Here is a 14,687-nt window from a genome sequence, read left to right as displayed (position 1 = left end):
AACAAGAAAGAAAGAAAGAAAGAAAAAAAGAAAGAAAGAAAGAAAGAAAGAAAGAAAGAAAGAAAGAAAGAAAGAAGGAAAGAGAGAAAGGAAGGAAGGAAGGAAGGAAGGAAGAGAGAGAGAGAGAGAGAGAGAGAGAGAGAGAGAGAGAGAAAGAAAGAAAGAAAGAAAGAAAGAAAGAAAGAAAGAAAGAAAGAAAGAAAGAAAGAAAGAAAGCCGCCCCCAAGGATAGTGATAGTGCTCAAGCCCTGAATTCAAGCTTCAGGACTAGCAAAAAAAATTCATTTCAGTATAAAATCATTTAAATTATTTCAACAATCTTCTCACAATATACTGAACTTTCTCTAAATTATTCAGGAGCAATTTAATTTTGTTACCCACCTTGTCTTGATTTATTTACATATAGTTAATAGAAGCCAACATTTTCACTAAAGACAACAGAGGAGTTGAACATAAGAAAATATTAAAGGTTAAAAAAATTGAACAAAGCAAACTTGCAGAAAAAAACTCACACCTTCAGATGTCTCATTTCTAGGAATGAATTTGTTTCCAAATAACCATAAGTTATATAACTGAGACAAACTTTCTTTAAAAAGACACTGAAATCCTGACCAGGATATATGATGAGTTGAAAAAATATATATACATATCTTCTTTGTTCTTGGTTCATAAGCTATTAAAAAGTTGAAAGGTAAAATGGCAAAACATGTACATAAATGAATAGGAATGCTGTGCTAATAATTTCCAATAGAAGTCATCATTTAATTTCCTTGTGAAGGCCACTCTCCAATGTGAGCACTACTTTACTCTTATTAAATCACTTTGAAATAATCCATTTATTCCCCATGACAAATTACCCACGTTAGGCCTGTTAACCTACTTATTGATTGGCACTTATTATTTTAGATTATATCAGATTCCGTAAGATTGTCTATTATACTGCCAGAGGAAAAATACTTTTGATCTCTGCCAGTGACAGTTTCCCTTTAATTTAGGAATTCCTATTTCTTATAGAGAACAGCTGGAAATGAGGAAAGTATTACAGAGCCTTCCTAAGCTGTTGGCCTACAGAACATACATTCTCTCCAAAATATATATCTTTGGCATAGAAAAGAGGTAGGAATTTTGGGTAATCTCTGTGCTGGCCAAGTGTGAGAAATATGATTTTTAGCTCCTAAATACACAGAAATTTTTTCATTTATAAGGCATTTATAAATAGACCAAAGATTGTTTAGTTACTTTTCATTAGTCTACCAACTATTTAAATAAATATGTTGAGGGATACTTTTCTATGAGTTTTCTACCTTTTTGGAAAAATATTTTAAGATGACATTTTATAGGATTCCAGCTTGAACAGTTTAACAGTTCCTGTAGGATCGTGCTTAACTTTTGCAAAATAAACTGGCTGATTATATAATCCAAATATATAAATGTATTTCTACTATAATCTCCCAAGTGACTCAGAAACCTAAATAATCTAAATATATAGAGTGACAAGTAACTACATAGCATTAAAATATGTGTGACTATTTTGAAGTCCGGAAATGAAAGTTAGAAACTAACATGTAAGCAATAATTTTAAAGCTTGGCATATTTACTTAATTACTAAGAATATTTTCCCATGTTCTAAAGCATATATTACTTCAAATTATAATTTAATGTGCAAATACAGAATATTTCTACAGTAACCATTAGTAAGTATATTTGGTCATTATTTCAATGCATATTTTCAAAACAATATGTTTAAAGTAAAAATACAAAATTTCCACTTGAAAAATATTTCATTCTAATTTCTAAATATTTATTTTTTTCTTATGAGTTAAATTTTCCAAGAGTCAATATTAGCTTAATTTTAAGACAGTACTTTTAAATGTGTGTATATATATATATGTATATATATATGTATATATGTATATATGTATATATATATGTATGTGTATATATATATATGTATATATATATATGCCCAAGGACACTGTCCTTGGGCATATTTTGCTCAAGGCTAGCACTCTGCCACTTGAGCCACAGTGCCACTTCCAGCTTTTTCTGTGTTTCTGGTACCAAGGAGTCGAATTCAGGGCTTCCTGCAGGCTAGGCCACGCTTCTAGCCCATATTTTTTATTTTCTTCAAGTAGTTGTACAAAGGAATTGTAATTCAACAGAGCAGTTTTTGAATATGGTGCTCTTGGTCAACATCACCCCTTTTTAACATTCTCACCAACCCCACTTCTTCTCTCCTTTTTTTGCCATTTAACAAGTAACTAACATATACAATGCATTTGATCTGTATCTTTCCTTCAATATTTTTGCCCCCCTTCAACTTACCCCTTTCCCTTTCTTCTCAGTTCAGTGGCATATGCAATGCCTTCTTGCTTGCATTCTACTCATTTCCACCATCCATTCTTCTATCCCACTGCTCCTCCTTATCCTTGCAAGCATCCATTTCCTGGATCCTGCGTACTTATTTTGTTGGACTTGGTCATCTTTCTAAGAATTATACTACCAGTGCCCAGGCCCAGACATCAAGCTCTACAACTGACAATAATCAATACATATAAATAGAAACAGGATACACTAAAGTCACCACCACAATGGTGTTTATTTTTTCTTTCTTCTTTTTGCTTTTTGCCAGTCCTGGGGCTTGAACCCAGGGCCTGGGCACTGTCCTTGGGCTTTCTTAAGGCTAGAGCTCTACCACTTGAGTCACAGCACCATTTCCAGCTTTTTCTATATATGTAGTACTGAGGAATCAAACGCAAGTCTTCATGCTTGCTAGGCAGGCACTCTGCCACTAAGCCAAACTCCCAGCCTCACAATCATGTTTTCTGTACCTATTAATATCTAGTAATTGGGCATATTTTATTCCAGTTTCTTTCTCCTGTCCTCTGACTGGCCACAGAAATGCATGTTCCATTGAGTTTTATGGTTTAGGTCTTGTTTATTTTGTGAACTCTTTCCTATGAATATACAAAAGAGTGTTCAGCATATTATCAGCTTTCATAAATATTTGTTGAATGAACTAGTAAACTAATTTCAATGTACCTCATTCTTTCCATTTATAAAGTGAAGATTAACCAGTACATCCTTACATAAATGCATGTTGGATGCCTGGGATTTATCAGTATTTCACATATTCATGTATTATGTTTATTTTCAGTATCATACATCTGTTAGTAAGCTGTTTGAAGATGAGGTAACTGAATAACTTAATTTCCCCAAGTTTTTAAGACAAAGAGTCTGTAAATAATTATTAATAATACCTCTTTCCACAAGTGTCATGATTTGGGAAACACATGATATGGTCACTATATCTAAACATGTGAATCACCCTTAAGGCAAAGAATTTATTCACTCACTCTGAATTTTAGCACAACCCAAAATTCACCTTCGGATTCACTGTTTAATTTACTAGAATAGGTTATTTCTAACATACAAGCACTTTCAATCACACAATATCAATTGTAATGAGCTTTAAAGCTGGATTCTTATGTTTAAGTTCATACTCCAATTCTAGTACTTCTTAGCTGCAAAACATTGGAAAATTCGTTTAAATTATTGCGTTTCCTATTTTCTCACCTGTTTAAGGATAATAATAGCACTCATAGGTATCATGTGAAATATTATAACTTGTAACACAAGTTTCCAACATATAATAAATATCAACTAATTTTAACATTATGTAGAGTAAAAACTCTCAGCAGTAATATTTCTAGTTTTCTTTCATTAGAAAGCAATAGTGAGCCAAGTATTGGTGGCTCATGCCTTTAATCCTAGATACTCAAGGGTCTGAGATCTGGGGATCATGGTTCAAAACCAGCCTGGGAATCCACTAGCACAACAATGTTCATTGCAGCATTATTCACCATAGCAAAGATATGGAACCAACCTAGATGTCCATCAGTTGATAAGTGGATCAACAAGTTGTGGTATTTGTACACAATGGAATTCTATGCTGCTGTCAGAAAAAAACGACATCGACCCATTTGTTAGGAAATGGAAAGACTTAGAAAAAATCATATTAAGTGAAGTAAGCCAGACTCAAAGGAACTTAGGCTCAACGGTTTCCCTCATTTGTCATAATCAGTAGAAACCTTGGGCTCTACTAGCAGAGATCTGCAATAGAGCAAAACCTTGATACATAAGGCCATATAGTATAAAGCTAATTGAAAGGACCTCCAGGATATTGAAACAAAAGCCATATAATGAATGATTGTTGTCCTTAATGTACTATGTTATCTCTCATCTCCTTTGCTGTCCCTTGGGTATCTCATATTGTTACAGTATCTCACTTTGTTATCTGATATATTGAATTTATTTGTATTTGGTTATTTGAAATTTGATAGGGAAGGGGGAAAACCAAGACGGGGGTGGGGGGTGGGGGGGAGGGTAAAGGGTACCAAGATATGTGAAAGGGTATCAATGTATGTGAAGTAATGCACCTTCTATATGGTAAATATCATGTAACCCTTTTATTACTTGCAATAAAAAAAATAAAAAAAAAAAAACAGCCTGGGCAGGTAAGTCTATGTTGTTGTTTTGGTTTTTTTTTTTATCATTAATTGCCGGGGCCTACCGGCAGCAAATTGGGGCTCCTGAAATAGGAGGCAGGGACTGGAAAAAATAGAAGAGAGATAAACACATCCAGTCTGGGCCCAGGCAAAAACTGCAGCCTCGTTTATTGTCAACTCCAGGTTTATATCCCTTCTTGAAACCAGGGAACTTCCAGCTGTTACATTCATATGGTAAATCTCAGGTCATTTAAACAGAATAAGGCCATAAAACAATAAGACAATAAAGCCATTGTCTGATGCAGATCAAGGTACAATTTGATTCCACTCTGGCTCCCAACAATTAATTAACCAGCAAAATGCCAGAAGTGAAGATGCGGCTTAAGTGATGGAGCAGAAATGCTATAGAACAGTATCCATGCTCTAAGCTTAAGCCCTAGTACAGGAAAGAAAGAAAAAACAAGAATAAACAAAAAAACAGCAGTGACTTCGTAATGTAACCTACTAACATGCAAAATAATTGGTTAAAAGTAGATTAAGCTTCTGTAGTGATTAGCACTCTACTTACCTATTATTTATCCCTGTTTTGTTAATAAGCATTATTGAATAAAACCTAGATTCACAGTATAAGTAATCTGATATTTTTAACATAATGGCTAATTAGCAAATATTTGAAAAACTTAAAATACAATAAAATATTCAAATACATTTAAGTAAACTATACTTTTCGGACATTTTCTGACAGAACCTATGTCACACTCCTGTTACTTGTATATAGTAAATAATGTGCTAGTAAGATTAATCTTAATTCTTAAACAGTTGAGCCAATTGAAAATTGATGACATTCAATAATAAGTTACTGGACTTTTTATTGCCTTCATAATTTAGACCTGAAAGTGTTGCTATGACCTACTTCAATGCCTTACACACAAAAAAGGAAAAATAAATTCCAGATATTCATTGCTGGAGGCAACATTAAAGTTAGGTCTTTAATTTCAAAGCCAGAATAATATTGGCTTGTTCTTTTAATGTTGGTCTGTTTTCAATCATAGCAATGTCATTTGATCAAATAGCCAATAATTTAATACTGTTTTCTATACTAAAATAAGAATTAGCTTAGAAGATATCTTAGGATTTCAGTTGTTCTATTTCAAGTATTGGCTATTCACATATTTGTAATAAACTTTTATCAACTTATATTTTATAAAGAAAAAATTATTAAGTGTCTTATTTTTTTCACATTGGTCAGGAATTTTTCTTTTATTTTTTCCATATATTTTTAATTGTAATTAATAGAAGGGTTACATAATATTTGCCAGATAGATGGTGTATTAATTCCCATACATTGATACCCTTTCACATGTCTTGGTCCCCATTTCCCTCCACCCCACCTCCACCCCTCATCTTGTTTTCCCCCGTTCCCTATCCAATTTCAAATAACTAAATACAAATATATCCGATATATCAGGTAACAAAGTGAGATACTGTAACAATATGAGTTAAGTGTCTTATTTTTATGAGGTGTTTTAATGAAAATTGCAATCTACATAAATTGGAAGATTTAATTTAATATTAAAATATATTCTACTGTTGTCAAGAGCAGAAATGATACTGCTTTAGATAAATGAATTACAGAACTTCTATTGTTTTCTGGTATATATCTATGTCTATCTATATATATATATATCCAAATAGTTCTAAATTTTAACCTGATAGGGACTGCAACTGACATTTTTTAAATTTAATATGGCTTACTGAATATAATGAGTGATTGTTGTCCTTAATGTTCTGTTATCTCTCATCTCTTTTGCTGTCCCTTGGTTATCTTATAAGTATTTCACCTTGTTATCTGATATATTGTATATAAGCGTATTTGGTTATTTGAAATCAGATAGGGAAGGGGGGAAAACAAGATGAGGGGTGGGGGTGGGGGGAGGGAAATGGGGACCAAGACATGAAAAAGGGTGTCAATGTTGGTGAATATAATATAACCCTTCTATTAATTACAATAAAAATATATGGAAAAAATATGGCTTCCTGAAAAATATGACTCAGTGATGTATCATCTAAGATAATGCATTTTATGTTATAATGCACATATAATTATTTTATTTCATTTCTGACAATCTTGAAAATGGTGTGTTAATTTGACGGGTTCATGAGAACCCATCAAATTGAGAACTGTCTTTTTCTCACATGAGTTAACTTATCCTCTTCTAAAATTTCTAGTATTCTTTCGGTTTCACAAATATTGTGATTGTTTTTAAGATATGAATAAATTTTAGGAGTACACATAAGAATGCTGTTTTGTAGAATCTTATCCTCTTGTGTTTCACTGTAGCTACTTCATATTTTTGTAGATATTTTCTAAGAAAGCATGATGTCTTTATCAACATAATTAGACTCGTTGTATATTGTATAAAGTGATTTTCAGATGGCAGTGTTTTGGATTTTTTGTTTGTTTGTTTGTTTTGGGTACCTCTCTTGGTTTTTAAACTCGGGGCTTGGCAGCAATCCCTGAGCTTTTTTTGCTCAAAACTAGTGCTTTACCTTACCACTTGAGTCAAGGCACAACTTCCAGTGGGTTCTTGATTTGTGTTTTGATTTTGTTTTGTTTTGTTTAGTGCTTAATTGGGGAGAAGAGTCTGACAGACTTTCCAGTCTAGCTTGCTTTGAACTGTAATATCCAGATCTCAGCCTCCTGAGTAGTTAGGATTACAGGCATGAATCACACCACCAATCAAAGATGAAAATTTTAATGAAAAGTGATATTAGTTACCCCTCTTATAGTAGTTTTAAATTTAATTTTTACTGACAGAATATGTCAATTCTATAGTAACATCATAATTGCAATTTTTGATCCCTTATTTGCAGATAACTGGTAGTCCATCTGATACAAAGTGAACATTATATATACATGTCTACAAAATAAAATGTTAAAAATCAGGTCACGTTGTATACATGTACTTTCAGTTACTCTGATACTGTGGTGATAGGACCACTTTGAGATCAACTGGGAGAATAGTGCAAATCCATCTTCAAAATACAAACAATAAGCTCAGCTATCTCCAGAATCATTTTAGTTATAGCATGTAAAATTCTATTATTTCATGGCAAGCTTCTGTAATACAGGAAATGTGGAATTTTCTGAGTTAAAAATGACATTACAGCAAGTCTGTTTTTGTTTATTTAATTTGATCTACTGAGATACAAACTATATGCATTAGCATTAAATAGTAATATTCAAAGATGAGAATGCATATAATCTAGCCCAAGTTGAATGGAGAATGTATATATTTTTGTCAGTAGTTTCCAAACTCTGACCATAGATTATAATCAAGTAGACTTTTTTTTAATAAATGAAGACTATCAGATCCCTAGAGAGCTTATTGTTTTAGAAATCTTATGCCATAAAATCTGTTTTTAAGAGTCTTGCCACATGGTTCTGAAGTATGCTCTCATATACAGGAACATGGATTAAGTTATACATATTGCATCAACATGCATACTTAGACGGTATGATATGTGAGCTTTCATGGAAAAAGTAGTATGTGAGACTATGTCTGGAAAAGAGATGGAGCCTAATGAAGAGAAGCATGATATGAGGACAAGTAGGAATAAAAATTATGTGAACATGATAAATGTATATTACAGAAAAAGCTTGAGGTGTTAAAGAAAGGCCAAAATAAAATTTCTCATCTTACAGATAATGGAGAATTCAATAATCCAATATACTTATCAATAGAAATTCTATATATAAATTTTTATAGTATATATTCAGATGAGTGGGATTCCCTTGGAAAGCAAGTATTAAGGACAAGTTTGATAACAGCAGACTAATCTTGAGGGTTATCGGGTCTTTTCAGAATATATGTTAGCCAAAGGAAAATATGTAAAGAGACACATGTCACACATAAACAAAGAACTTACAGCAAAGAGAAATCAGTCCTAATATTGGTTTGGTAAAATGCAGAGAAGAAAATATTTAAAAACATAAGTTTTGCATATTTAAAAGTTACAATGAGAAAGCATTTATCAGACAGGCATGGTATCTCATACCTATCTTCTAGCTACCGAGGAAGTAGAGAGCTAGAAAACTGAGGTTTGAGACAAACCTAGTCAAAAAAGAGAACCCAAGTTCAATTAATAGGCCAAGCATATGACACATACTTTCAGTTCTAGGTAGGCTGGAAACATAGGTAGGAAGACTGTGGTCGTGAGGCAGGTCCTGAGAAAAAACCTGAGACTACTTGAAAAAGAACTAAAGCTGAAAGGGTCTGGGAACATAATTCAAGTGCTAGAGTACTGCCTAGAAACTGTGAGGCTTTAGTTCAAATCTTGTATCATTAAAAAAAGCATTTTCCTGCTTTCTCTTAGAATGATATACAATGGTATTATTTGTTTAAATAGTTCCATTTTGCTAAACATGTTTAAAAAACTCTGTAAATTTTCCTTGCATAGAGAAGAATATACTCAGTAAAGTTATCTGCAGAGGCTTCTATAATAAGACTGGTGCACATTAAGTACATTCTTCTCAGAAAAAGGTTGTACAAACTGTATTTGGCTGCAAGATCCATTAAAAGTGCACTGGTCACAACTATAATCCTAGCTACTCAGGAGGCTGAGATTTGAGAATCATGGTTCAAGGCCAGTAGAGGCAAGGAAAACTTTGAGATCCTTATCTCCAATTAATTATAAAAAGCCAGAAGTGGAACTATGACTCAAATGACATAGCATCAGTTTTGAGCAAAAGAAAGGGACAACACCTGGGTCCTGAGTTCAAGCCACAGTGCCAGCATAAAGAAAAATAAAAGTACATTTATTAACAAAGCCAGATTGTCAGGTGTTTTCATTATTTTTTGGAATGGATGTCATCTAATCCGCTAAGAAGCAGTAATTATTTCAACAATCTACCAGTGTGATAAACCATGTATAAGGACAAAATATAAATCTGAGAGAGAGAGAGAGAGAGAGAGAGAGAGAGAGAGAGAGAGAGAGAGAGAGAGAGGTGGGGGGAGGGAGGGAGGTTGTTGGTTAATACATTCAGGTAAGAACAAAAATTAAATGAGTAAATAAGAAAGCTTTCATGAGGATTTTAGTACCATACTTGATCATATGCTAACATTTCAATCAACATCAATGATTAAATTTACAAATAATTAAATTATTCATTGTCAATCTGGTTGTAAAACTTTGAAAACTGCCTGTCTAAGCATTCCTTTCAAGTCATACTCTCTAACTTTACCCATCCTGCTCCAATGTCGTTCAATATCCAGAATTGGCTATGAGACAGTCAGAGATTCTCAGCAGAATTTATGAGCATGACTCATGTTTTGTATCAACTCTGGAGGTTGTTATTCCTGTGGCTTAGAGCCACAAACAAGCAAGCGGGTGGGGAGAGAAAGAAAGAAAGAAAGAAAGAAAGAAAGAAAGAAAGAAAGAAAGAAAGAAAGAAAGAAAGAAAGAACAAGAAAATGGCAAATGCCCTCTTAATAATACATCTTGTGTCTTTCCTAGTGCTCAGTTACCTGTGGCAAAGGAATGCAGTCTCGTGTTATCCAGTGCATGCATAAGATCACAGGAAGACATGGAAATGAATGCTTTTCTTCTGAAAAACCTGCAGCTTATAGGCCGTGCCACCTTCAGCCCTGCAATGAGAAGATTAATGTAAATACCATAACATCACCTAGACTTGGTAAGCAGACCAGAAACTGAATGGAGTTCTGAAGCATAGAAATCTTTATATCTTTTTCTCATTTGCATACCACCATAAAGCCTATGAGTTTAAAAATATTCTGAGTGAGTAGTTTGGTTGAACTCAGTTGCTTCTATTTACAGTATGATTTGCTCCAAATGGCCTTAAGCTTAAAAAAAAATCTTAACCCTTAACTGCTTTGATACTTAGAAGTGTCTACTTAAAGTAAGGACAAAAACAAAAACAAAATGATGTTTTGCATTATGAAATATTCTCAATTTCTATTGTTTAATCTATAAACAAAAAGCAGAAAGTGTATTTTGTGTGGATTTAGCCTATATTCACATGTAGGGAGTGTGTGTCTCTGTGTCTGTGTGTCTGTGTGTCTGTGTCTGTGTGTGTGCGTGTCTGTGTGTCTGCGCTGTGTTCAAAGCCCTAGTCCTGAGTGCTTTGTCTGAGCTTTTTTGCTCAAAGCTAGTATTCTACCACTTGAGCCATGGCTCCAGTTTTTGCTTTTTGTTGTTACTGTTGGTTAGAGATAAAAGCCTTACATACTTCTCTACACAGCTGCTTTGAACCAAGATCCTCAGATTTCAGCTTCCTGACTAGCTAGGATTATAAGTGTGAGCCACTGGCACCTGGCATATTAGAGATTTTTAATAATAATCCTACCTGTCAGTGGGTTCATTTATTTTAGTTTCAATAATAACCTCCATATGTAATCTCCAGAAGAATTAGTATCATGCAGTGTAATTTTGTATATAAACAGTGTAATTTTGTATATAAACTTATAATATGTAAGTTTACAATTAGCAAATTCAGTGAGTGTAATGCCAAATATGGTTCCTCAAATACAAAAATCTTCCTTTTGAGCGAAATAACATGTTAAGAAATAGACAGGGCAAGTATAATAAGATCAAACCTTCAAGAATCCACAAGCGTGTGTCTCAAATATACTTGTGGATTTGCAACTGTCAAATTAGAAAAGCCTTGTTGAATAAAAGTCCATATACTGAATAACAACATAATCTCTTGCTCAAATTATTACTGGGAGTACTTGAAAAATATTTGGTAGAAAATACTGTATTAGGAGCCAAGCACCAATGGCTCATACTTGTAGTCCTACCTACTCAAAAGGCTGAGATTTGAGGGTCTCAGTTCAAAGCCAGCCTGGGAACAAAAATCCATGAGACACTTATCTCCAATTAACCACCAGAAAACTGGAGGTAGCGCTGTGGCTCAAAGTAGTAGAGCACTAGACTTGAGTTGAAGAGCTCAGGGACAATGCCAAGATCCAGAGTTCAAGTCCCATGACAGATTAGGAAGGATTTTTTATATTGCATTTTGTTTATTTATTATATATTTATCCCAAACATAGGCACATCAGGGTGGAAATCCTGTTTTATAAAAGCGGAATTATTAGCTGAATTTGAATAATAATAGCAAGACTTGCATTCCTTATGTATGCTAGAATTTATTATATCTTCTAAGAACTGAGGTAAACATACTGGACCAAATTTCTATACTAGAATCTCATTCAAACACTAACTATGCTGGTAAATTACAGTTACTGCTAATGATCAGCTTTGAGTTTAGATGCTCTAAAAATCACTCTCTCCAGATATTCCAACAAGTATTTCTAGTTCACTATAATTTCATTCATAACATTTATTAATTTGCATTCCCATAATGGTGAATATATTGAGTATATATTTTTCTTAATCTCTTTAAGACAAAGTAAAAGGAAAGGCTTAAAACTGAAACTGAGAAATATCACACACTATGAAGTAAGCCAGACCCAAAGGAACATAGGCTCAATGCTTTCCCTCATTTGTAATAATTACAAACCTTGGACTCTCTTAGCAGAGGATTACAGTAGCTCAAAACCTAGGTACGTAAGGCCATATATAGGATGAGGCTAAATGAATGGACCTCCAGGATATGGAAACAAGAGCTATATAATGTGTGATTGTTGTTCTTAATGTCCTATGTTATTTCTCATCTCTTTTGTTGTCCCTTGGTTATTCTCATATTGTTACAGTATCTTATCTTGTTATCTGGTATATTGTATATATGTTTGTTAATTTGAAATATGAAAAGGAAGGGGGAAAACAAGATGAGGGAAGGGTTGGGGTAGGGGGAGGGAAATGGGGACAAAAACATGAGAATGGTTATCAATGTGGGGGAAGTAATGCACCATCCATCTGGCAAATAAAACTATAACTCTTCTATTAATTACAGTAAAAAATGAAAGTAAGGACATATATCTATAAAAAAAAGAAAAAGAAATATTACACACTAATGTGAGGAATCTATTTCCAGTAAGCTTAAAAAGTTCAGAATAATAACATCAAACATCATTTATTAACTGTACTCTCATATTACAGGACCAGTGTCCCTGTGTGTGTATTTCCCTTATTACAGAATAAGGTGTGTGTTTTAGGTTTCAGAAAGCAATGTAAATGAATCATAGTGACTCCACTTAACAGACTGAATTGTGTTTCTACTAATAACATGTATGATGTCTACATGTAGTGAGTTGATCATATTTTGTTTATAGCTGCTCTGACCTTCAAGTGCTTGGGAGATCAATGGCCTGTGTACTGCCGAGTGATCCGTGAAAAGAACCTGTGTCAGGACATGCGGTGGTATCAGCGATGCTGTGACATGTGCAGGGATTTCTATGCCCAAAAGCTTCAGCAGAAGAGTTGACCTTTAGGGGTCCATTGTTCAGCTCCCCTTCTTTGCAATTATATTATTTATGAACACCCCTACTAGCATGTTTTTCAGATGAAATAAAAATATTATCAGATTACATATAATTTAATCAAGTTAATTTATTATTTTCTTGCCAAACAACTAATGTGGCTTTTGTTTTGATAATACAAACATTTGATTTATTATATAAGGCTTCATAAGTAACTAAATGAATAAGCTAGCTCCAGTAAACAAATAAGAAAAGAGAAGTAATGAAATTATTATACTAAATTTTTTTGTTGTACTGTTTACATTAGGATTGTTTCTAAGGTGCTATTCTTTCTTCGATAATACTGAATTATCTGTAAATATACAGCTCAATAGTACATATGTTAGCACAATAGTTTAGTTACATATGGAGACAAATGATGTGGTCTTTTTTTTTGTGGAGGGATGTCCTGCTGCAATATTAATCAGTTTTCTCTCACATGCAGGAGATGTACAAACATAACAAACCTCATGTTGTTCAACAGGACTTTAGAGAATATATTATGAATTAGGCTCAGATTTAGTAAAATTCTGCTGGATCTATGATAGTATTTTAGTAGCGAAAAAGGTTGGTGTCCGCATGGTGGACTATTGTCTCAAAAACCAGCAGCCCAGAACAGATTTTACACCAAACTTAAAGACAAAGACCACATGCTTGGATGGTCACAAAGCCCCAAAGTAAACAAAAGACACCAAGTAAGGCACTGGAAGTAGGATTTCCCAGGAGCTAAACAACAGAATACATTTACATATCCTCTCTGATTCCAAACAAAATGATACATCTTAAATTCAAAGGTTGGTTTGTTTTACCTTTTGGTGTCTGAAGCTGAGTGGACATCCCCGAATGCTAGCTTAGATACCAGGATGGTTGTGAAAACAAGGTGACTTACTTAGACTTGGTCTTTCCCTTACTTCGCTTGAACTCAAGTACTGTAGCAATGAAACACTGTAAGGACTTACACTGAATCATGTGTACACTGTTCAGAGTGGAGAGAAACTGTTATAGAAATACTAACCATACAAAAAATATGTATTTTAAGATGTCATTAGATTTTAAAGTGTAAAATGCTTTGAATAAAGAAAACATTGATTCATCCACTTTTGTTTCTTTTTTTTTGGCAGATTTATATAAATACAGCTGTTAGATTCACAAGTCATGAGACAATACATTAAATGTGTTTAGCCTTTTTCCTAGGAACAAAAATGAAGAAAACACATATGACACTGTAGTAGTTTCACTGCTTTGCTGTCCTTTTAAAATAAACTTTTGCCAGGCACCAGTGACTCATGACTGTAATCCCAACTACCCAGGAGGCTGAGATCTGAGGGTCTTGGTCCAAAGCCAGCCCAGGAAGGACAAAAAAATCTAAGACTCTTATCTTCAATTAATCACAGAAAAGCCAGAAGTGGGACTGTGGTTTAAGTGTCAAAGTGTTAACTGTGAGCAAAAGAAGCTCAGCGACAACACACAGGCCCCATAGTTAAAGACCCAAGGATAGCAAAAAATAATAATAATAAAAACAAATACATAAAAATGTTTACAGTTCTATGAAACATTCACAAATCAAAACTTCAAATTTTTTCTTGGGAGAAAATATCATGTCTGGTACATGGGATTTATTAGATTGTTTTTTTCAATAAATTTTTTGAAACATCCCTTGGAGTGAAGAGCTAAAAAAGCACCCCCATTCTGAAGCAGCAACTGTCTTGTTGTTTATATAAGCTGTTCAGGATGTAGA

The 14,687-nt window shown here is 33.7% G+C and overlaps 1 protein-coding gene across 1 annotated transcript in view; it reads left to right on the top strand.

Annotated features, from left to right (window-relative positions):
• Nucleotides 1–12,976, top strand: part of Adamts19 (ADAM metallopeptidase with thrombospondin type 1 motif 19) — a 239,548-nt gene extending 226,572 nt beyond the window's left edge. Inside the window, exons 22-23 of the mRNA XM_090331069.1 lie at nt 10,026–10,203; nt 12,764–12,976. Coding sequence (XP_090187195.1) covers nt 10,026–10,203; nt 12,764–12,915 — 330 coding nt within the window. The 3' untranslated portion in view covers nt 12,916–12,976. The remainder of the gene's footprint in view (nt 1–10,025; nt 10,204–12,763) is intronic.
• The last annotated feature ends 1,711 nt before the right edge of the window (nt 12,977–14,687 follow it).

This window comes from Megascapheus bottae, chromosome 4 (assembly GCF_031878675.1).
Source record: "Megascapheus bottae isolate mThoBot1 chromosome 4, mThoBot2.hap1, whole genome shotgun sequence".
Taxonomy (NCBI): Eukaryota; Metazoa; Chordata; class Mammalia; order Rodentia; family Geomyidae; genus Megascapheus; species Megascapheus bottae.
This window is presented reverse-complemented; position numbering and strand designations above follow the sequence as displayed.